The sequence below is a fragment of the Cynocephalus volans genome, chromosome 8 (genome assembly GCF_027409185.1).
Source record: "Cynocephalus volans isolate mCynVol1 chromosome 8, mCynVol1.pri, whole genome shotgun sequence".
Taxonomy (NCBI): domain Eukaryota; kingdom Metazoa; phylum Chordata; class Mammalia; order Dermoptera; family Cynocephalidae; genus Cynocephalus; species Cynocephalus volans.
In genome coordinates this window covers 55,092,211-55,117,819 of record NC_084467.1, presented here as the reverse complement: position 1 = coordinate 55,117,819, position 25,609 = coordinate 55,092,211, and the positions used below count along the sequence as shown (strand labels likewise).

At 36.7% G+C, this 25,609-nt stretch overlaps 1 protein-coding gene across 1 annotated transcript in view; it reads right to left on the bottom strand.

Moving 5' to 3' along the window:
• CACHD1 (cache domain containing 1) overlaps positions 1-25,609 on the bottom strand; it is a 202,500-nt gene that overhangs the window by 122,237 nt on the left and 54,654 nt on the right. The window contains exon 2 of the mRNA XM_063106536.1: positions 4,796-4,858. Coding sequence (XP_062962606.1) covers positions 4,796-4,858 — 63 coding nt within the window. The remainder of the gene's footprint in view (positions 1-4,795; positions 4,859-25,609) is intronic.

The following is a 25,609-nucleotide window of genomic DNA, read 5'->3' as shown; positions in this document are numbered from 1 at the left end:
GGGCTCTACTTTTTATTAACCCAAAGAAGAAACGATAAGTAGAAAACTCACATCAAGATTCTAGATAGTATAAAATAAACAAAAAACAAGCATAAAGAGGTGGTTCTCTTTCACTGACAGATTATGAGCTAAAATTAAGAGTGTACAGGTCAATAATTCTGCTTTGAATTTTGAACAAATCCTATAAGCAGTTATAATTGCTAAGAGGGGAGTGGCATGGATGGGGGGAAATCATTGTTAGGGGCACTGAGTTCTCAAACAAGGTGAAAGCAGAGAATCTAAGAAGACAAACCCTGCTTTCCTCCTGAGAATATAGGCACGATCTGGTGACCTTGAGCTTACATCTTGATTACAGCACAGGTCATCAGAAATAGGAGATAAACCTCGGGGTTTGGTCAAGATGGGAAATCAAGAAATATAAATAGTGGAGGCAGTGTTACCCTACCAGATATCAAAACTTGTTATAAAACTATAGTCGCTAAGATAAGGTGGTACTGGCACAATGATAGATAAATAGACCAATGGAACCAAATCAACTGATGACAGAAACTCAGCTAATGACAGAAAACATACTGTAAACAAATGAAGAAAGGACAGATTGTTCATTAGATAGTGATAGAACATTTAGAAATACATATGGGAGAAAAATGCAATTGGACAGCTCGTTCACACCCAACATCAAAATCAATTCCAAGTTGATACAAGTCTTAAGCGAGAGAGACAAAAGTTTAAGAACACAAAATAGGAGAACACCTTTATGTCTTCAGGGATAGAGAAGAATTTCTTTAACAGAACACGAAAAGCAGAAACCAAAAAGGAAAAGACATTTAAAAAACTAACTCAATTAAAATTACAACTTCAATTCTTTAAAAAATATAATAAAGTGAAAAGACAAGCCAAACGTATTTATGAAACATAAATCTGCAAGGCAATCTGATATGGTAACCACCAGCCACATGTACTGTTTTAATTGCAATTAAATAATATTTAAAATTAATTACTCAGTACCTCTAGACACATTTCAGGTGCTCACTGGTCACATGTGGCTAGCGGCTACTCTTATTAGATGGCCCCAATATGGAACATCTTCATCATCACAGAAAATTCTCTTTGGACAGTGCTGATCTCGAACATAGACAACATTTTAAAACTTCTAAAATGAACTCAGTTAAAAAAAAATTAGACATCTGACAACTGAAAAACAAAAGCAAAAATGTACTAAGAACATGCAAAAAGTCATTTCAACCTCATTAGGAGTCACAGTAACACAAATTAAATTCATTAGATACCATTTCAGACACTCCTAATTAGCAAAAGATTAAAAACCAGAGGGTACTGAAGAGGGTACAGATCAGCAAATTTCTCATAGCCTATCTTGGGAGGGTAACCCATGACAACGACTGTGGAAGCAGCTTGGTATTGTCCAGGCATGCTGAGCACTCTAATACCCAGCAATTCTATTCTACAGAAGTGATTCTCCACCTAAGCTGTCTGGTGTTCCCCCCACCCCCACCCCCTTTAAGGCATTTAAAAGCGTGTGTAGAGAGACACACACACACACAGTCCTACCAGCATTTAATTGCCAGGAGGACTGGGATAATCAAGTTCCTGCTATTAAAAAAATTATTCCGTCTAAACTTTGTATGGAATTATAAACAAAGATTAAAACACTAGAAACAACCCAAATGTCATTGACCATAAAATGGACACATAAATTGCATGTAAGAGAATACCACAGAATTGAAAATAAAATGAACCTTAAGTACAGATACAATCGATATGACACTGAAAATAGCAAGATATATGAATATAAACAATATGCTTAAAATTTATACAAAGAACACAAATAACTAAACTAAAAATTAATTTGGAGATAAATATATATAAAACAAATCAAAACAAAAATGCAAGGGAGTGGCTAACCAAAAACGAGGATAAATTTACCTCTGGGAGAGGGAGAGGTCACACAAGGGCCTTCTAAAGTCTGATAATGTTTTACTTCTTTAGTTGGGTGGTAGATATTCCTGTATACATATCTGGTTTTATGCATGTCCTTACATGTTTGCTAAATTTCACAATTTTTAAAAAAGCCAACTTTATTACTAGCTGGGATTCTTGGCTTTTCTGAACTTTGCTGGTAATAATCTGCCTCATGGAGTTGTTCTGAAGTTTACAGGAGGTAAAGTGAGTAACTGTAATGGGGGACAGAATAGAAACGATAGGAGGTAAGCATTTCCCTAAAGATTTCATCCTGGGTACTGTCCAGGATCACAAGGTCCAGAGTTTCTGGGCTGTTATTAATTAAGTCAAGGAGATATCAGTAGTTTCTGTTTTCTCACTGTAGAATGGTGATACCCCCTGCCCAATTCAACTCACAGGAGTATCATGATACTGAAGTCATAGCAAATTTTTCAGTAAATATACAAATATAAGCTTTTATTATTGTTGCTGTTAGAGTGACTACAATCACTGTGAAAGGATCTGGAAATCATGTCACAGAAGAAGAAATTATTTAGGACCTGGGTATATTAAAATTAAGGCTACATAATAATGATAATGACATAATTATTTCCATATACTAGATAGAAAAGAGACATAAGATCTGTTTGTTCAGGGATCTTCCAGAGGGAAGACTGGAGAGATTGAAGAGAGATTAAAGGTAAGTACATATTGATATTCAATGCTGTACCCTACACATATGTACGATCAATTATATTTCAATGAAACAGTAAAATAAAAATAAGTACATTGTGGTTCAATATAAGAAAGAATTTTTTGATAATCAGTAAGAGGACACAGAACAGACTACAAGGTAATTCTCCTTTATTTGAGTTATTCAGTTAAAGACAGAGTTTAGCAGAGACTTCTGTTTGGGGATGAAAACATACATTTTAAAAATAAACCCTGTTAAATTATAAATACAGATAATATAACTTTGTGGCAAACTTATTTTGAAAACTAGCTCTCCAACTTAATAGTCATGAGACTACACGTAACTTATTGTACCTCTTGGAGCCTCCGTTTCCTCATTTGTAATAGGATAAAATCTTTCCTTCAAGATTATTTGGCAAAATCAGTGTAATAATATATTAAAATTGCTTAGCACAAGTGTTCTGTAAGTGCTCAATTAGCTGTTATAATTTTTAAAAATTATTATTGAAGGGTTCCAAACTTGCTTATAGCTAGATAAGTTAGGCAATGACTTCAGTCCAAGAAAACAAAACAACCTTCACATTTTAAAACAGCTGAAGTAAGAATGTGTATCTGTTACTTCAAGGAAAGCAGCAAAACTGATATCCCTAGATCAGTTTCTTTAAGATGGTATCAAACGGCCTTTGGTTTCCCCAAAAGTTTCCTTGAACGTGCTTTGTAGGGAAATCTTCTCCCATAAAAACTCTTTCAAATTTCATGACCCTAAAGCACTTTCTAGTTTGCTGAACTAAAAGAGTAAAAATAAGACAAGAATTATGAAGATAAAATTTGGTACAGCAAATCATATCATATTCATTACACTTTCAGGCCATTGGTTTTTAAAAAGATCTAAAGCTAAGAAAAAGAGCATATACACGACTACTTACACTCTCTAAATTAAACTGCAGAAACCAATAAAAAATGTCAATGTCTATAAACAGGAAACGCTGAACTTCAAGATTAAACCACAGAAATTTATTATAAATAAATAACTATCCTATAAATAACTTCACTCAATGACACTTGCAAACTTTTTCTTCTTGTATAGGACTTTCGAAGTTCAAGCAAGTAAAGCTGTTCTCCATGAATAAAATAATGGCAGGATCTTAAATTTAAATTATTTTAAATTATTTGGAATTTAAATTACTGTGCATTTTACTATAGTTATCTTTTCCTTTTGTGGAAGCACTCTGCTACACTCTGGTTTTTAGCTTGGTTCTGTTTATTAAGTTTCAAACCTAGCTTCAAATTACCAGCTGATGGTCACAAACTGTAATGAAGTTGGTGGATTAGCTGAAATTAAAACCAACTCACCCTTCTTTTCAAGCACAGATCAATTATTTATGGCCAAGTTCACCAACTCTATGTTTTAATTTAGGAGGCAGATCATTTGAAGCCAGCTATAAATAAGGTAAATAGAATCTGGCCTCAAAACTTCTAGACTCCACGGAGCATTGAAAGAAGATGGTCGGATAGAAGCAAAGGAAAGCTACAGGAAAAATAGGAAAGAACAAGAAAACAAAACAAACAAAAAAAGCCAACATCCAGTGAGTTGCTTCTATGCCAGAACCTTCCACACAGATGATTTTCATTTTATTCTCAGTTAATTTGAAGTCACTTCATTTATTTCTCATAACCCCATTAGGCAGATATTATGCTCCCCTATCAACTTAGGGAAACTGCAGCTCAAAAAGTCGAAATTGCTTACCGGGGCCACAGAATAAAAAGGAAAACTGAAAACCAGAATTTGACATGGGGCTTGTGTGATTTCAAAGCCTGGGCACTTATTTTCTACATCAGATGAAATAATTCCCAATATTTTTAGACTTGAGTAGTTTAGGAATTTTCAAAACAAAAAGCAATTAAATATTTCCAAAGTATAACTCAAATAGCAGAAAACCATCCAACAACCCTTATTTCAACTGCTTATAAGAACCTCAAGTGTGAGGTTGTAACCATTACATGTAAGATGTATTCGAAATTATAGAGAGAGAACAAGAAACCTCGAGTGGGTTTGGAAAAAGTATTGCTTGGAAAAAGTAATGAAGCCACATCTAAAAGCAAGACAAAAACAGAGAATGTCAAGTACTCAATAGCCTCTTACCTGCTGTACTTCACTTTCTCCATTTGAGATTTTCTCAGTGTAAACAAAGGAATTGAATATCCGCTGCAATGAAAAGAAATGAACAAACATTAGATTTTCTAAATAAGGCAGTCATTTTCTATATGACTCCATGTAAGTTTTTGTTTACAGTACAAAATAGAATTAAGTAGAAAAAAATTTAATTAAAATACCATAATTTTACAGAGAGAAACCTAAATATTAGCCAAAGTCAGTCATACTTATATGAGCAATACCCAGGCATTTCTGCAGTGAAATAAACCAGATGTTACACTATATCTTTCATTTTCAAAAATACATTTAATTATAGATTTCCGGAGCCCATGCCATTTTATCCGACTGGTATAATTTGACAAAGTTGTGTTTCTTATTTAAATCCTGCACTCCCTGAAAGCTGTAATTGTTTACAGGCACTAAAATCTAATGCAATAAAGCGCTTTGAAAAGGATTCTTTCCATATTCTTTCATGTCCCTGTTCAGCCAGTACCTACCCAATATTACCTATCACTTTCATTACTCAAGCACCCCCTTGGGAAAGTAACAAAATAGGGCTTGCCAAATATGTGTGGCCTTAAGAGAAGATCCAGTGCTTATATGTCAGGATATATGACATCTATGCCAAGACATTAGGTCAAACTACAGCACACAAGTACACACATTCTTCTACTGGTCTCTGCTGAGGCAGTCCCCATTCCTCCATACATGAGCTGTATTTAAAACATCTCTGCAGACTTATGACTTTACCAAGCCATATCATATTACTGAGCAATCACAAGAGATTAACAACAAACAAAGTAAAAAACGAGAATCTAAGTTATTTATCTGTTAGAGGTACAAGAAAAGAGCAGAAAAAAAAAAAGCAGCAGCTTCATCATTTATGTTAAAGCTTTAAAGATATCACTGGAGACGAATAAGGAGTCAAACCCAGAGATGTCGGCCAAAATTCCCTTTTTCCTTTCTATACGACCGCCAAGGGTTTGTCAGCGACTGGGACAGCGTCCCAGACAACCTAACACACCTGTATGGTTGTGGTGAAGAAGACAAGTGCCAAGTTCATCAAGCACTGTACATCTAAACAGTGCAAATGAACGAAGGAAGATCAAGCTGCTGGCAGGGGTGGGGTGTGGGGGTGTGGGGGGTGTGGGGGGTGTGGGGAGGGTGGAACTGGAAACTAGGTGAAGGGAAGCAAACAAACTTGGGAAGGACTGGGATGAGATGGGATGTTATTACAATGTTATTACAGTCTAGAAAATTATAATTACAAATCATCATGACACCTTCCGTCCGTGCCACTCATTCATTCAACAGATGTTTACTTTCCCTTTCTTTCCTAAAATTGACTACTCTGATAGGAAAGTTTTCATTGCAGATTTCCAGTAATGCTTACAATGATAATGATGTTGGATAATATTTACTGAATGCTTACAGTGGGGCAAAAACTGTTCTAAGTATGTTACATCTATTCACTTATTTAAGTCTTACAAAACACCTTTGTGATAAGCACTATTATTATCTCCATTATACAGATCAGGAAGTGGAAGTATATTTATTGAGTGCCTAGTTCAAGGCACACATTGTGCTCATGTGCATATCTTATTTAATCTTTATTTTAAAAATTACTGTGGCTCTAAAGATGAAACTGAGACCTCGAGAGGTTAAATCACTTAACCAAAATCACTTGGTAAGGCTGAAATTTGAACCCAGGCAATGTAACTCCAGATCTGGTACTCCTAACTCTATTGTCTCATAAGAATTTGCTACCTGGTTTGCTTTACACAGGTAAAAAACACCCCTGTCAGGAACTAACACCTGAACATAATATAGATCAACAATCCCTATGCGTAATTCCAAAATTCAAAAGGCTCTGAAAATAAAAAGTTTTGCATAACATTTGTTAGTAAAATATGACATAACCTGAACTTACTTGGTGGTAAATCCTAATTTGAACTGATATGTGTTTATAGTCCTTATTAAACCAACTTGTGTGAATATTCACTCACTTTGATGCATAAATCAATTAATACATTTGATTATGGGGTTCTGCTCCAGATCTCACTGGGGGTGTTCTACAATCAAGGGGCATCAGGATTCTGAATCCTAAAACACATCTTGTTTTGGAAAAGGGATTATAAATCCATAGATCTCCATTCCCACAACTCTAAGTTCCCAGTTCTCTGGGGAACACCTTAATTCACTCTATTATAATTCTCTTAGAGGCAGGGTAGATGCAATTACCATCCACAAGCCCAGAATATATTCTATATTTTTATACAATTTGATTTTCAAAAAATTGTTCAGAACCAAGAGTATATTTTTATTAAAAATTAACATAATTGATCAGTTAAAAATTTAAAAATTAGGATATTTAAAAAATTAACATCATTCATATAGTAATTCCAGATCTTGATGAATGTAGTCAATTTTTTGACAACATTTCTGGCAGTGATATTCCAGTTGATATAGTATGGGTCCAATCTTGGAAAGTGCTCCCCCAAGACATGACTGATAATGGAAGTCTGGACTACTCTAGGGAAGCAAACCAGATCCACCCTGCTCAAGCCAACGCCCACCCAAGGGCCAAATCAGATACTTCCTTCTCCTTTTGTTGAAAGAAAAGTGAATTCCTCCATAGTAATAAAGAATATAAGCCAGGAAGTGTTCTTGAGGCTATGAATTGGTTCCTATTTTGCTTATTTATTATCTTAACAGTAATGATTGCTAATGGCTTTATGTAGATGTTTTTATGGTTTGTAAACATTTTACTATTCTCTATACCTATTAAATGTAGATGAGTAAAGAAAATTGTAAAAGCAAGAAAAGTTTGAGATGTGAGCAATGCTGACTGTAGCATTTTATACAACCCTCTAACTACTCCAGAAGTGAAAGATGACCTGTTAGGGGCTATCACCAAAGCAAACAATTTTTTGCCCCTCTCTCCTTCCCTGGATGATGGTGAGGGGGTGGTTTAAGGACTTTAGTGAGAGGCCGTGAGAGGCCAGTGGAACCTAGACAAGGAACTCATGACTTAACCATCAGCCACATCTGGTGCAAGGTTAAAAGTTCAGGCTTATGTGTACCAAGATCTCAAGGAACAGAGTGAATTTCCACTATGCTCTAGGTCAATGGCCAGTAATCGTCTTTCTTAAAACACAGGGCCTGCTAAGCCCGGCTCTCAAAGGCTTAGTACTTTTAGAGTTTACAGTTTCACATAAATTATTTCATTTGATCCTCACAACAACCATATGTGGCAGGCAGGGCAGGGATTTGAAACCACATTTTACAGATTTTAAAAACTACAGCTCAAAAGTTAGGAAATACATCACAGGTAAAAAATTGAAGCACTGAGGCCTGAACCTAAGTCTTGAGTTAAAAATAGCCATTGCTTTTAGCAAAGTTATTAAACAAACTTATTCACACCACCTTTTTGTTTGGAACAGCCTAGGAATCCTAATACCTACATGTAGGAAAAATATGAGGATTTGGGTTTTTTTCTATCCATTTTATTTTAAGCAAGATATAATGTCAGGGGTAATTAAAGAGTCCCAGACAAAGGTTTTATTTTTTATTACTTTCTACTGCTATGTGAAATTGTAAAAGAAATAGAATACAGGGCTTTGGGGAGTTTTATTTTTAATGTGAGAGCCAGGAATTCGAAATGATATACCTGGCTGACATTTTCGTAACCTCAGGGTAAAGACTGTCTTGGTTATTAGAGGACTTGAAAAATGGAAACGGAAAGGAAAAGTTTTCCTAAAACATGAAAATGATGAACAATCCTGACAGGTCAGACCCTTCAGCCCTTCTGGATGATTTACTCACAGGAACAGGGCTAGGGTATCGGAGGTGGGGTGGGCATTCTGCATTCTCTTCCAAGTTATCACTTTCCCCTTTCCCAACTCCCTGGAGGACCAAAGGAATTCCAGAAATTTGAACTCTTAATTTGAACACAACCCAAAGGGAGTCAAAAGTAACTCTCCTCAGTTTGCAAATCCCTGTAAATGAAGCCAAAGATATTGCCCAACCCTGTCAATTACTCTTTCTTGTTATTAAATGTTCTCATTAAATTCTAAAAGTAAAACTACATATTATTTTATTGTAAAAGGATCATTAAAATAGGTGAGGAGGTTTAAAGTTATTTTAAGTAGAAACATGTCACCAAATCCTCTTTATTAATTATATTTATTTCCATAATTAAAAGAAAACAACAACAACAAAATATCTTATTCTTATGTTCATGGGAACTGAATACTCTGATCTAAAGACAAACCTGGCCTTTCTCTCTTTAATGCACACACTTTAGAAAACTGGCAGTATCTTCAAAAGTTAATTATATATATATATCGTATGACTCAGCAATTCCCATTCTTGGCATATACCTAGCAGAAACGTGGTGTGCTCGTCAAAGACAAGTATAAGAATGTTTACAGCAGCACTCAGCAGCCCCAACCTGGAAATACCCAAATGCCTATCAGCAATAGAAGAATAAATTAGGGTCTTCACATAATGGAATATTCAGAAAAGAGAATGAGCAAATAATTGCAATATTCAACACAATAAATCTCACAAACATAATATTGAGTGAAAATGCCAGGTACAAGAATACAAAGTGTATAATACCATTTATATCAAGTTCAAAACCAGGTAAAATTAATCTATCCTGTTAGAAGTCAGGACAGTGATTGCCCTTTATGGGAGAATGAATAGTATAGGGCATGAAGGGAGCTTCTGAGATGCTGAAATACTGTTTCTTGACCTAGGTGCTGGTTACCGGATGTGTTCACTTTTATGGGAATTCATCAAGCTATACACTTAAGATTGTGTATTTTTCTGTATTTATGCTATACTTCAACATATTTACTTTGAACATACATTCTAGGCAGTCTCTTTAAAATATACTGTACTCAAATGTTTTCATATATTTTAGAAACCATTTATGTATTTTTAAAAAGGAGGGGCAAGAACCTATTAAGTGGGCTACTATAAATATTCAAAGAAAAATCTAAATCCCAATCAATAATCCAGATGAAACGGGTCTGTACCAACTGGAGAGTCACCTAGTGATTCACAGATAAGGTCTCCTGCACTTTCCCTGAGGCTACATATTAATTGCTCCCTCTTACTTTAAGTATATAACATTACTTAGTTCTTCAGCTTTCCATCCAATGGTACTGTACAAATCTGAATTTTCAGCAAGAAAAAGCGTATCTTTATCCAAGTTTCATCCGACCTGTATATTCTAAATGCACATAACACAATTTAATCAAACCTCCCCTTTGCAAATTCCATTCTTTTATTCCCTGAGCACTGTCTTCTCCCCTCCTCCCCAAAAGAGGATATTCAGCTCAAATGAACGTAAAATTTAAAGTCACATAATAACAACTGAATACAGATATAGTTCCCCCTACCTCTATTCCAAGAAGGAAAAAAAAAAAAGACAAACATCGTGTGTGTGTGTGTGTGTGTGTGTGTGTGTGTGTGTGTGTGTGTGTGTGTGTGTGTGTGTGCGCGCGCGCGCGTGTGTACAGCCAGCTTTCCCCTACCTCTTAAGGGCTGTACCTTAGTCCTTCCCTGTCCCCACTCCCCACTCCACTGACCCACCCTCCCAATCTACCCTCTCCTCCCCTTCCAAATCTCTCTATTTAATTAAGACTGATTAACAGATGGCAAGAGAATTCCACTTTGCTGGCACAAGTGTTTAATAAGATGGCCAGTCCAGGCAATTGGCCCCACCTTCACTCTACCAATAACTCTGCCAAATTTTAACTAGATATTTAAATGAATGCTATAGCAGAATACCACAGCAAAGAAATAAATACCTCTACAAGCAAAATGAGATTCTGTTGGTCTTTCTCCCTGATCTTTGCTAAGAAAATACACACTGGGTTTTTATTCAAAAGCTTATTCTCTTGCTATTTGTTGGTCTCTGTGGCAAGCTCATGTACCTGACAGTTCATTAATAACTTCATTCACCTAGGGATTTGTTCCTATGAGTCTAGGTATTGTGGCCAAAGAGGAGAAAAATACAGATCACCACTGTTATCTCAAGACACTGACCAACACTAGCTACTAAAAGAGAAAGTATTGTCATTTAAACAAACTCTAAAAATCACTGGAAAGGGAATAATGGCAACTTAATTTAAGTGTTTTAGGAAAGAAAACATATGCATGACTTTATTCTTCCCTAAGCATACCCCATGAACAATCTCTTACTAGGTTTTAAGGGATTCCTTCTACACAGATTACATATCTTCTGGTTTTTACCAGACTATTTAACCTCACACTGTTAAACATATGGAAGGTCCAAGAAAAATGACATTTTTTGAGGAGGCTAATCATTCTGAAATCTGAGGTCACAAATCTGTTGTTATAAATCTTAGTCATTTTTAAATTTCTGAACTTGTTCATTCTGGATAAAGATGGCTCAAGAAAATAGTTTGCCAAGAGTATTAAAAAGGTTACCACTAAAAAGAAAAATTGAAAGTAACCTAAATATTCAACAATAGGGGACCAATTAAATTATATTCATCCAATCAAAAACATACTGTACAGCCATTAAAAGCATGTTTATAAAGAATTTGTTATTATTAATATTTTAGAAGCAGCATTTCAATATACAAATATTATTCTAATTATACATGTGTTTGGGTGTATTACTTATCATAATATTACCATGTATATGACCATGGGCCCAGAATGCATTCAGGTGCTTTACAACATATTATCTCATTTAATATTTACAGTGACCCTTTAGTTATTATGTCCTCATTTTACAGATGAGAAAACTGAGGTTCTGAGAGGTTAACTTGCCCAAAGTTGACCATTAGAAAGTGGCCAGGTCTAGATGCAAAGTCTGCCTTACTATAAAGTATAGTCCTCTACGCAATGATCACCTGAATAGAAAAAACTCAGGTAAAATTTAGAAATTAACCAAAATAGTAAGAGGAATAATGAATAACAAATCTAAAATATATCTTCTCCCCCCTCCTCATCTCAAAATTGAGCACCTATTTCCTTCGTAACAGAAAAAGACAAACACTTTTCAAAGGGTTGTCAAATTCAAAAAAGGGCATACATTCCGAGCTACAACTAGACTTTACAAAGAAACATTTGCACTGTAGTACGACCTCAAGAGCTTTCAGAGGAGAAAATAAATGCAGGAGCTAATGTTTGATGCTCACTGTAAAAACTAGATCTTGAAGACCAGTGACTTGCAAGAAACTGGGCTATTCCAGTTTTATAACAAAGGGAAACGCATAGTTACTGAAAACCACAGCAGAGGAAGAGGCCTACATTGGGAATTTAAAAACAAAATCAATCAGTGGCACAATAGATGACCTTGTGTAAATCAGACTGTATCCCAGGTACACATGTCCCAGCCCGACAGACTTCCTGATTTTGTTTTAAGGTTGCCATAAATAATGAGAATAGCTAATACTTATATAGTGCTTACTATGCCAGGCATTAGGTACTTTACATATTTTAACTCATTTATCTAGTAAATATGAAGATGAATTTATATAGAGTGCACTAAAAACATTATGAATGTATTTCACATACCATTAAAATAGTTATTCTATTATTCTATTTTACCATAGTTAATCTTTTAAAAAGGTTAAGGATATTCTCTTAATACAGTTATTCTATGATAGTTAGAGGTATAGGGAGAACAAAAATACCTGTATATATATATTTACCAACTCAAGTGCTACCTCCCACCAATGGTAATTTGTCCCTTCTCTAAACTTTTGTAGCAAAGACTGTCTATGCTATAATCAAAGTGATACATGTTCACTATAGAAAATCTGATACTACATACAGAAGAAGAGAAAAAAAATCTGCTGTTTGGTAAAAATCATTTTTTTACATTTCACTTTGTTTCCCTCCAGTCTTTTGGATTTCTAGGTTCTAACCTTGTACATCTTTGAAAACTGGTTGATGCCATGATTCCTTAGCACAGTGCACTGTATACAGCAAGCATAAATAAGCATTCGTATGTCCATTAATCTAAGCATTACAACATACAGCTCATTATACTATTTGGGTTGGTTACTCAACCAACTAGCAAAAAGAGGAAGGTATCCTTTCTCTTTAAGATGAAAAAATGTTCCCTTTCTCTCAACAATCTATTAACTCTCTCAATCTATTAACAAAGTCTTTTCCTCTCCTCTCCTGTTTTTCCTTCCCCGTTCTCTTTAGGCTCTAAAGTAGAAACACACACACACACACACACACACACACACACACACACACACACACACACACACACACACACGCACACCCGCTTAGATACTTCAAGTTCACAAAAGAACTCAAATTATGAATTCCTTAGTCTGATGGCATTTAATTTTTAACACCCTTCAAACCAACATGAGCTCTGAATAGTAAGAAAGCATGTGGGAGAGTCACAAGTTGGTGACAAGTGTCACCTTTACAAAGGGCTGCCTGTTTTGGTCCACTCTCTCCTTCAAAAGAAATTACAGGAAAAAAGAAACAGCCTGCACTCTGATTTAGCAGGGAAAATCTAAAGCAATCATCTCAGCAAGCAAAGCTTCTAGTCTTGATCACTTGATTTCCTGTTGCAGCATTCAAAACCAGGATAGCAAGTGGGTAAACATGAACCCAGAGAACAAAGGCAAGCAAAAGAAGATGGACACACTTTCCTAAATGCAATAAAGTTTCTGAAGGGTTACTGAGGTTTTTGTTGTTGTTATTTTGGCTTTCAAAGTGGGTAAGAGGAAAAGAGGCAAATAAATCAGTTCCACATGTTGGAAAGATTCTGCCGTTAGCCTGTGTAACTTGACTATAAGTAATATTCATGACAATGCACATGGCAACCTCTCAGAAATGGAAAGTTGAGTTGCCTGAACACTTTGCAGATGCTGCCAAATTTCCACTCCCTACTTTCATTCTCTCCCTCCAAATTCCCCCATCCCTACTGCCTAGATCTCCATTAGGGCAATTTTTGTTTCACCTTGGGGAAAAAAAAAAAAAAGAGGTATTTAACGGTTGTGCATTTATTCTTGTGGGTGGTGTTTTATGAGTCTAAGCCTTCAATGTTCAGTGTTGTGTGTGTGCACAAACCCACACACATGCTTAGGTCTCTGGGAATCTATCCATTAAGGACAAAGGGAACTGGAAACTCTGATGTTTAACCTTCCAGACTTAAATGACTGACGTTTAATTACTATCTCAGTCAATCAATCAAGTCCTTTCTGAAGAAGTCAGATTCATGTAAAATATGATCCCATACCCTGAAGAAACTCACTCTCTAGATGGGAGGAAAAAATAATAGAAAAATATGAAGTAAACAGTGAACAATAAAATACAGACTCTGGTATGAACTCAGTGTGTCTGGCACAGGCCCAAGGTGCTGTCAGAGTTCGGCAGGGGGGAAACTCCAAGAAGATGGGTCTTGGGCTTGACTTTGAGGTAGGATTTAAAGAGAAAAAGAGCTTGGCTGAGAGCATCTTAGAGCATTCACAGAGAAGGTCTATCACATAGTATGTATTCCTAAAGAAAACATTTATTAAGCCTCTGCTTTGGGCCACATAATGTTCTAGACCCTAGGGATTGAAGTGTGAGCATACCAGACAAATATCCCTGCCTGTGTGGACTACATTGTAGTCTCCTTAGCCTCAAGAAAGCCGTCACTTACAAAGAACTCACTAAACATTGGCCTGCACATTTGGAAATGGGGTGCTCAGAGATAAGGATACCACTTCTTGCCTGGAAAAGCTCACATTCTAGAAAGAGACCCCAAAGCCAATAATTATGATACTAAGTCATATGTGGTAACAGAAAGGCAAGTTTCATAAGGAGAGCTTTTGGAAATAAAACTAAATGGAATAGGATGGATAGGATAGACTGTGGAGGCTTTTTGAGCCAGGGAGAGGAATTGGATTTTATACAGATGGTAAGCACTTAGCAAATATTTTTTGAATGGGTAAATGAATAAATGTATATTTGCCAAAAAAACGAAGAGCTGTTAAAAGGATTTTTAACTGAAGAGTGACATGATGAAATAGGTGCTTTAAGAATGTTTATATTCCACATGCTTATAGCCATACACCCACTTTCCTAAACTGTTCCTAAGCCTTCTCACAAAGAAAAAAATCTAGTCCATGAGAAACCCATTAGCGTCCCAAAGGTCTGTGACAACTCTAAGAACCAAATGAGATGGATCGTCTTCTAGTATGAGGCTTGAAGGACCATGACTTGGTATTTCCCATGTGTCTTATCTCCTCCATAAGATTATAAAATTCTCTGAGGGAATTTTTGTTTTTCAATTTTGCAATCCCTATGGCACTTGCATGAAGTAGTATTGTGGAATGAAACAGAAATACTTGCTCAAAAAATAATTTAAAAATAACTCAGTGAAAAACAACAATTGTGGTTTAAAATGCAGTTTCAATGTTGCATTCTGAAATGAAGACTAGTTTCTGACATTTCAGAATATGCTACGATGAGGCTGTTTTGGATGTTTCTCAAACAAAATGTTCATTCATACCATATACAAAGAGAAAACTTTTTATAAATGTGATTCTGGTATATTCTTTCATTTAAATAGATGCTTTTTTAGTATAGTCATTAAGTACAGAAACTATAAATCAAAACTTAGCACAAAAACCTAAATTATTAGTAATGTCAAATTATAGCTCTGTACAAATTAGCTATGTGGCCTGGTGAAGTCATTTAGCCTCCCTTGACCTAGTTTCTCTCACCTATAAAATGGGAAACTCGATTAGAGTCTATAAAAAACTGTGAGCCTAAAAGTTCCACTCTACTATTGTGCTGGAATTTTACTGAAATGACAATTGCTAGACTTTTGAAAAGCTACAGATGCTGAGTCTTTCTGTCATATGGATGTTTCAAGAAAATTATATTTGCTGATGAAATTTGACTTGTTCAAAAATTATAAATATACCTCTGAACCTTGCTGTGGGGGGGCATGCATTGCTGGGATGAATTTTTTAAGATGAAAAATAGAGAGACTCAGTCTTGAAAATGATGAGTTTAAATGTGGAAACTTAAGGCATGAATCAAAGCAGTTAACCTTCATGGAATAAATGTGATGCTAATATGATTACATAAGTGTCTCCAGGTCCTCCTAACTGTATTGTTTTTCAGGCTGTCACGGTCAGGGTGCCTGTCATGCATATCGAATACCATGGTAACAGCTGTAAAGGCTCCAGCACAACATGCCATAATTCTCAACCATAATTATTAGCTAACATCTTGATTGAATAACGGCTCTCTGGGCTCAGATTCACAGTATAATTTTAATAAATAAATAAACACTGGGTAGAAATTTTCTTCAAGTTCTTAGGGTTTTTTTTTAAAAGGTAAAAGGGTAGCAAAATAAATAAATAAATTAATTAATTAATTAATTTAATTAAATAAACAATAAAAAAGCCCTCGAGCCCTCTGTTGCCACTCAAGCAGGGCGGCACTGGAGAGGTTAGATTTGCCTCTGTTTCCTAATTTGTGAAATGGAGATGATAATACTAGCTACCTCATAGGGTTTTTGTGAGGCTCAATGCTCGTACAGCACTTATTTCTTGCATATAGTAAGAGCTCAGTAAATAGCAACTTTCAAAAATTCTTCAAAAAGAACAATTACTCCCAGAAATAAAGTCATTTGGGATTATTGGGTCCAAATCCTAGTGATTAGGAACTTTCCCAAATCAGCATTCTGAAGCCTCCCAAAGTGATAAGACTTTTACAAATCTCTATGCTTTCAGGAAATGCCTTTGACATTGAAGATCCAGTTGTGACATCAGCAGCTCCCAGTGCCTTTATAAGCTTGGCTCTCAGTCTAAATAAACTGGCTTCTTCAAGTTCTTTAGAAACCCTCATGCAAGTTGGGTCCTTGAGAAAGTGACTTTTCCCCTTGATTGCTGATAGTATCTGGTGGGGAACACCTGTCTGGGAACCCAAATTTCCAGTTTACTCCAGCCCAAGGCTTTGGATGAATACGCCAGGGAGGCCAAAGGAATAAATTGAGGTTGGGAAATACGCTGCAGAGGTACCGGTCCCTTCCAACTGAGCACTGCTCAACAGACAGGGTTCCTTCCCTTGTGCAGGGCAGCACATGCTAAAGCAAACAGGTGGATGTGGGAGAGGGGAAAACAATAATCGGCTACACCTCAACCAGAATCCACAGGCTGGTCTGAGACACCTTTCCAGACCTATCCAAGCAGAGCCAAAAACATTAAATCCCCTTTGGTGCTGCCACCGAATATTTACTTTCTCATTGTATTGCAAATATTTATTTATAAGCAGTAGTAGTGACCTTGCTTTAGGGTCAAAAACAACTCCAGCTTGCTCAGAGAGGCAGTCCAGTGTGAGGACCAAGTTTGGGCCTTTGGAATCATCCAGACTTCAGCTACCTCAGATGTGTTGCCCAGGACAAATTATTTAAGCCTTCTGAACCTAAGTTTCCTCTTAGGAATGCCTCCAAAACCAGAGACAGAACAGAGTGACAATAGCCACCTACTAGGCTTGCTGTTAGAATTAAATGGGACGACCAGCTAGGACAGTGTCCAGCATACTGTTTTTGTCCAGTTATGCATTTTGTACCAGTTGTCATTTGCTCTCAATATCCAGCATCCAGCATAATCACCCATACATAAATGTCCAATAAATGTTTAATGAATAAATAAAAGATCTGGTACAACTTATTTGACAGAAGAGAAAAATCAAGCCTCAATAAAGGTATGTGATAGGTCACCAACCAGAGACAGTACCAAATACTTTTCCTAGCTTTCAGTCTCCCTCTATTACATTTTTTACAACACTAATTTCTCATGTAATTTAAAAAATCTGGCTGTGCTGCATACTGAACTAAAAACGAAACCATATTTATTTACCTCACTATGCCAGTTGGAATGGGAAGGGAAAATATATTATCTAAAACTACTAAACAAGGACAAAACCAGAACATCAAATTATTCTCCCCACCAAGTAAATATTTAATTTGGCTTGAGTTCCTGGAAGGGAGCATGTGATAGTGGAAAGAGCATGGGTTCTGGCTGCCGGCTCCACACTTACTGTGGTGCTGGAGGCTTAAATGCGCAGAGCCTCCACTTTCCTGGCTCTAAAAATGGGTATGATAATATCTACCTTTGGGGAGTGACTTCTAATGGGTATAACATTTCTTTTGGGGATGATGAAAATATTCTAAAATTAGATCACGGTGACCACTGCACAACTCTAACAATACATACTAAAAACCATTAAGTTGTATACTTTAAACAGGTAACATGGAATATAAACTATCTCAATAATATCTACCTTATGGTCATAGCTGCAAGGACTCAGTTATTACTATGTGAGGAATATGACAGGGAGCACACAGTAGGTGCTCAATAACAGTTATATAAATTGGATTTCTGTCACTAAGGAAGTGGTTATTAAACCTGAGTGTACAAAACAAATCTTGGTTTGCTTGTTACAAAATGCAGACTCCTTGGCCTCCACCTCTACAGATAATGAGTCCACAGGCCCGAAGGCAGGCAGGAGGCCAGTATACAGGAATCATCAAGGTGACCTTGAAGGAGGTGGCCTACTAACCACCGCTTTTAAAGTTCTATACTAGGAAAACTTTCAATTCGAAACACTTCTACTGTGAATCTCCTGAAACATTAGTAACAGACTCCCTATATTGAATTTCTGTCTAAATCCAAATTTCCATAGAGTATACTTAAAAATAAGATTTGGCTAAAAGAAATCTCTTAGGAAGGAAGGACGAAAGAAAAAGAAAAGGAGGAGGAAAGAGAAACACCCACCACTACTAAACTACTTAGAAGTGAAAAAGAGGGACGTTTTCTATATCTTCAGGCTCTCACCACCACTCTCCACTTGTGTCCACCAAGTTCAAGATTAGATAAATTGTACGTGGGGCTTCCTGAGAAGACAGGAAGAAGAAAAGAAGGTATGAGCACTTTCATTTGTAAGGTTTCTGCCTTATCACTACCCTGAAAGGCATGTATTAGTATCCCTGTTTTACAAGTGGGAAAACTAAGGCTTGGCATGATGCATGACAATGCAACTAACACCAAAGCCACACATCCAGTGTGTGGTAGGGTGAGGCTGCTCTTCCCACAGCTCCAGGCTTCCCAAGGGCAAGGCCATGGGGCTGGAATCTGGGATCAAGATCTCTTGGTCTCTCAAGCTGCTGGAGTAGGTGGTGAGCCTCCTTTATCCTAGCTTCAGCCTTCCCTAGCTGAGTGGTCCATAAATGCTTACTTGGCAGTCATGGACCAAGCTCTGTTTTCTGTTACTGAGCACAGATTATGGGCCAGCTCCAAGAGAGGCTGTCAGGGACACAGCACTAAGGCAGTCCTAGCCTTAAAGAGCTAGAGTGCAAGGGAGGAGAAGGAGGTATAAGCAGATGCTGCAGGATAAGCTGTTGGTAGTGGCAAAGTCACCAGGAGCCTTAGTCTTAGCATTTGACAAGGAACATCATTAACTCCTGATGCGCAGAGTGGGGGAGGGTAACAGGAGAGGTTTTCTTTTTGTTTGTTTGCCTGGGATTCATATTTATCTAAATCCCCAAATCTATATTTTTGATCTTCTCTCCTAATGAGACTTTATACACAGCCACAGAGATAAAATAATGGAATAGAAAAAGATATCTATCATACTACTTTGAAACTGTATTCCATTAATAGAACACATCATGTATAGTATTCTCTAAATTAGTAATTTAAAAACAAATACTGACATTAGCTCATAAATGGCACAATTATACTGCATTTTTGTGTTGAGTTCATTCGTTAAATAGAAGCGTTTGAAATATAATAGAATTACTAACTATGTTTGGCATTTCTTCATTTATTAATATACCGGCAGCTTCGAAAACTAGAGGTGGGCTAGACCACTCTCAGTCTCTGAAAAGCCTAGCTGCTGTTAAGACACAAGGATGAACCCTAACTATCCAGAATTTGCAGAATTCTCCATCTCTGGCCACCACAGCCTGATGTCTGCTAGGTCTCGTTTGGGGGCTCTGTTGGGATTCTAGCCTCTCATAATCCTACAGCATCCATCTAATTCATGCTGTGCCTCTCCCTACTGAAGATACCAAGAAATAATGACAGATCCTCCTGCTCTTACCTTCTACCACCACCACTACTGCTGCTACTACTACTACCTTATGCCTCTTCTCCCTCATTTCAACCTTTCAAGGTAAGAACATTAAGCTCCATTTGATAGATGAGGAATCAGACAGAGCAAGTAAGTAGCAGGGCTGAGGTTTCAACTCAGATGTGTCTGACTCTATGGCCAAGGCTCGTGCACTTCTAGGCCCAGAACTCTCCGCTAGCTTCCCAACGAATTCAGCGTGAAAGCTCAAGTCCTTACCTGGTTCTGAAGCCCCTACCCACATCATGCATGCCTTTGAGCTTCTCCCAGCCCTCTCCCCAGCTCGATCCGTTCCAGACACACTGGCCTCCGGGTCACTACTACTCAAACCCGCTGTGCTCTCTCCAGCTGCCGGGCTTGGCACTCCTGCTCCTCTTTCTAAAACACATCTCCTGTGGATGGGCTAGCTCCCACTCTACCTCCGAGGCTCTGCTCAAATGCCATTTTACACAAAACAGCCACTCCAGTAGCTCTTGTCCCATCTGACATGCGCTGTATTTTACTCTTTGTTGTCAGTCTCCTCACATGGGTATGTATGCTGCATGAGCACAGGGACTTTTTGTTCCCACAGAATCCCTCCCTAGTGCCTAGAATTAGTCTGTAGTAGGCACTCAATTAATGAATTCAAGAGAGGGGCACAAGTTGTACATCTGCCATGATAAAACCATACCCCACTGGAAATTCATGACATGGAGAACCCTTCAAAGAGTCTGTCTCTCCTGTCTAGAATGCACTTTGCCTCTAACATGCCTGATAAGTTCATCTTGAAGACTCCTTTAATTTGCACTGCCTTGGAAAGTCTTTCCTGATCTCTGTGCATTGGGGGCCTCATACTATTCTAACACTTAACAAAATGCATTGTGACTATTGTTGATATATCTAGCCACCGGCCCTCCCGCCCCATATCCTGTGAGTATCTAGAAGAGAAGGACTGATTCTTATTTATCTTTGAATTCCCAGTACCTAGTGGCATGCCATTTTTTAATATATGGTGTAGTGCTACCTTCTAATGTGTCCCACAGAAGCTGCCAGTATCTAGGTAACAGTAAGAGTCTGGCATTAACCCAAACTGGAACATGGAAGATTTCCTGGCCACAGAGAGCAGTATCACCAACCAAATCAGGCAGTGTATAAACACACCAGCTGTGCTGCTGTGGCCAACACTTCTCTGTGTTTGAGCAACAAAGGGACATCAGAGGGTAATAAGCAGGTTACCAAGCTGAGAATCACTCTAAACCCATCTCTGTTTGCAGATACTGATTCCTCCAGAGTTTATGGTCTGGTTGACCTTATTCACCTCCCCCAAACAAGTTCTCTAAGGCAGTCTTTGTGATTGTCCTGGCACACACACACCCTCACATTTACATTAAGTGACAAAGGGACAGTAGAAAGTGGGGTTATCTGCCAGGTATCAAGAGTCCTGGGATTTAGCTCTTGACTTAAATTGGATGTTTATTGGATTCCTCCCTTCTCAATCTCTTCAACCCCAATTGATAATCGAGGAACTGGGAAGAACCCACCAGCACTGTGAAAATGCAGGCAGGTGAAATCGGTTTGCTTAATGTCAGTGTAGGACTGCGTTCAACCACAGTGAAATGGATTCCCTGTAGCTGTCTTATTTACAGACCTCTGGAATGTTTCCTTTCTAAGGAGGTTTTGGGCAGGCAGGAAATAAGGATGCTTTTCATTATATCCAGAAAGCATTAATTCCAAGTTTAAGGAATGAAGCCAGCAGAGACGCATTCCATGCAATGAACACACTTGCGCTGTATCGTAGAACTGTCTGAATCTGATAAACAGTTAATGGACAATAAGGTTTCCTCAGATATTTTTCCTTTCAAACAAATCAACTACAATGTGTATTGAGAAGTAAAACAAAAAATAAAAATAAATAAAAATAAAAGCCTTTCAGCAAGAATACCTTATTTTTAAAACATTCCCCAAAAATACAATTTGTTGCATCAATATTCAACGAATATTTTATATTCATATTTCTACTATACATACTTCACCAAGGAATTACAAAATAACATCTTCATCTTCAAAGATCTTATGCTACTTAAATAGGGTACTACATCATATATGAGAAAAGCTAACAATATACCCAGTACAGGTTAAGGACAAAAAACATATTAAAGGAAGTATATACTGAAAGCCTAAATACAAGATATACACTATACCTGCCACTAATTCTGTCATGAGAAAAAGTGCTACATATGAGCGTATAAAGACACTTAATTGTCTCTTCTCTAAAAAATAAAAAAATAAAGAACCCTTTTATAAAGCTAAAAAAAAAAAAAAAGAAGAAGAAAATGAAGATTAGGAAAAAAGTATTTGTTTTAATTCATTCTTCCTTTTTTTTTTTTTTTTTTAAAAAAAAAAAAAAAAGAGAATGGAATGTTGACACACATCTGAGCTCATTCTTTTCAGTTAACCATTCCAGGGAAGAGTAAGCCCATTAATAATGGCAAAAACAAACCAAAAAGCCCTGCATCACTCTTCACCATAACCACATAAAATAAGCTAAAGGTATGTCTATTTTTAAATTTGGTCCCCTTCTCTAATAAACTTTTCCCCCAGATGTCCACACAGGAATTTCTAAGATCTTGTCAATGACCTTGATTTTTCATCTCAAATGTTATTTCTTAAAGCTAAGTTTTCATAATTATTTTAGAAGATGCTATTCTTAAAGCTGCAGGAAAGAATAATGGAACTCATTGTGTAGCGTGAGATTTGGAAAAGTTAAATGGCCCCAGATACTGCTAAATTGTTCTAGCACTAGGAATCAGCACGGAAGCAAGCCCCCAATGTTCTTCCAGTTAAGCTACAGGCAAAACGCTGAACATCATTTTCAGTTTGAAAGGAAGAATTCTGTGCTATCAGGTCCTGACCACAAAGGACATCTGACTCTTTTATTGCCAGACACTGTGCTACGTCAAGAGACATCAAATGATCCTAACTATAGAATCATCAATGTCAGTCTTGAAGGCATCTTTTGTTTTGTCTTAGTCTAGCCAGTCAATTCCTACCAATCATAAACAATGACAAGGATGAAAAAGTACATTTGGGCAAAATAATGAAAGGCCTACAAGATGATTTTGAAGACTTGGAAGTAATACAGAGCCTATAAAGTAACACTATGGAGCAGGGGAATGAATTGATCTGATCTGGGCCTGCAGTAGAATAATTTTGCAGCAATAGATAGAAATAAGACCTATTCAGTAATGAAAATATAATATCAGGTTGAATATGGATACGAGGGCCAAAGGTTGTTGCGGATTAAAAAACCCCAGCTCCGCCAATTACCAGCTGAGTGGCCCAGCGCCCATTATCTAACCCCTAAGATCCTCCCTTCTTGCCAATTTCCTACTTCATCAGACTATTGTTACTATTAATAGTAACAACATGATACTTAATACTATTAAGATAATTCATTTATCACAATAACTCAGTAGCCAGCACATGGTAAGTATTCAATAAATAATAATTATTGTTGCTATTGTAATAAATAGGAAAAAAGAAAGAAGAATAAGAGGTAGAATAAGATGATGGTTCTAGAACTGAAATAAAGAAAACGTACACAAGGAGCATTTTTGAGCTCTCAGTTGCAGATTGGTTGTGTAGTATTGAAAAATGCATCAAAAATGCCAGAAAGGTTTGAAAGCTGGGTAATTACAGGACCAGCAATGATAGGTTCCATTTTGAGTGTGTTAGTTTTACCTAGTCAAAATGAGAGAAACAGGAAAGAGAGAGAAGCAATATTCTCTACAATCACTTCAAAGGAAGAAAAATTTAAAAGCTTAGTTCCTGAAAGTTACCCCATCTTTTTCAAACAGGTTACTGACATTAAGCCACTTCTTTTAGGAAGGAGTTTCTCAAGAAAAATTCATGGAATTTAATTTAAAACATCTTTTTGAAACATATGTAACTTACACTCTTTTATAAAAACAAACATCAGACTATAGACTCATGAATTCAAATCCCATATTCCCAGTTCATAACAGATACTTGTGACAGTATACAACTAGAATAAAATACAACCCAAATGAAAGGTAGAAAAATAAAAGAAAATATAGGTATGATTTTTTAAAAATGTCGAATGCCAGTATTGTAAAATGAATTCAAGAGTTTTCCATTTAATTCCAATGCCATTAGAGAATAGCAACAATTATCAGGATATTTTTTAAAAGTTAAAAAATAAATGTGATTCCAGAGATTAATATCAGCAAAGTTATTCTTGAAAAATTACACTAATACTAATGCTTCTTTTCAGAGACCCCACAAAAATGTTTATATTACTCTTAATCTCATGAGTCTATAAAAGTAAAGCACTACTTTTAGCAAAGCCACAAACCTAGGAAAATCTCTCTCCAACAAAGGAGCTTTTTCTGGTCATTTGATTTTACTCTTAACTTTAAACGAAAAATAAAAGGGGGATAGAGTGATTAACCAACCGCCAGAGATAAAACTAATAATTTATTCAAAGTAAATCTCTGCTGTGATATTATTCAGAAGGATCCTATTTATATTAACTTCATTATTTAGGATGTCCCCATGCTGATCAAATATATAATGTCATCTTCATTAAAAATAATTAAGATTCCCTAGGCAGACACTTACACTTGAAATGGGGAGGGGAGGATCTCAATTTTTTTATACCACTGCAAGGTTTTCTAAAACTCATTCATATTTAATTTTTAAGGATGCTTTGCAGCACATTAAATATTTAAGAGTCAGAGGGTTTTCAAACCAGAATGCTAAATGTCAACCTATTCCTCCAAAATACTTATTTCATTTGCAGTAAATTAGTTGGCCCTCCCTTCAGAAACAGGAAAGGAAAAAAAAAAATCTTCAAACTTAACTCACATTGGGATGTTGAGATAATAATATCGATCTACATAATTAGATCATGATTTTAAATACCAGGCTTATTAAGTATTGTGGAATTCTAAAGTAGTGCTGCTTACATTATAAGTGGAGATAATCTTTCAGGAACTCATCCCCCTCTCCTTTCTAGAATTCATTCTGCATCATGCGACATACATTAACACATGGAATAGATGTGATAAGTCAGCACTAGCAGCAGTGGAGACAGTGAGATTCCACAAGCATTGGGCCAATTAGTAGTACAAAATGACAACTGAGAAACACAGCTCACTGTCAGACCCTAATTAAGAAGGGGATATAGAAAACCCATTTTGATTTTTGTATGAAGCAAATATTCTAACGTCATAATATTGGCATGTAATCACCATCAGTCCCTGCTCACCCCTGCAAAAAATGAAATATAATCTTTTTACAGGTTTGTACACTCAGTCCAATATTATAAGTGGTAGGAAAATCTGCTTTACTTTTAGACAGAGAGAAAGGAAACTGGTTTTAAACCGTGACAATAAGAAAAACAGAAGAAGGTTTAAATAAAAGGAAAAATAAAAAATCTCTAAGACCTAGAGAATCCATGAGACACTGGCTCTTCTCAGCTCCTCCAAACCCTAAAAACTCGGCAAATGCCGTCACACCAAATGATTTCACAACAGGACCATGTGAAAGTGTGTTCACACTGTTACTACACAAAACACATGATCACAAGGCTTCATGAAGGAAGGCCTACTCTCTCTCCTGACGTCAGGAAGATGAACTACAGATCTGCTGTGA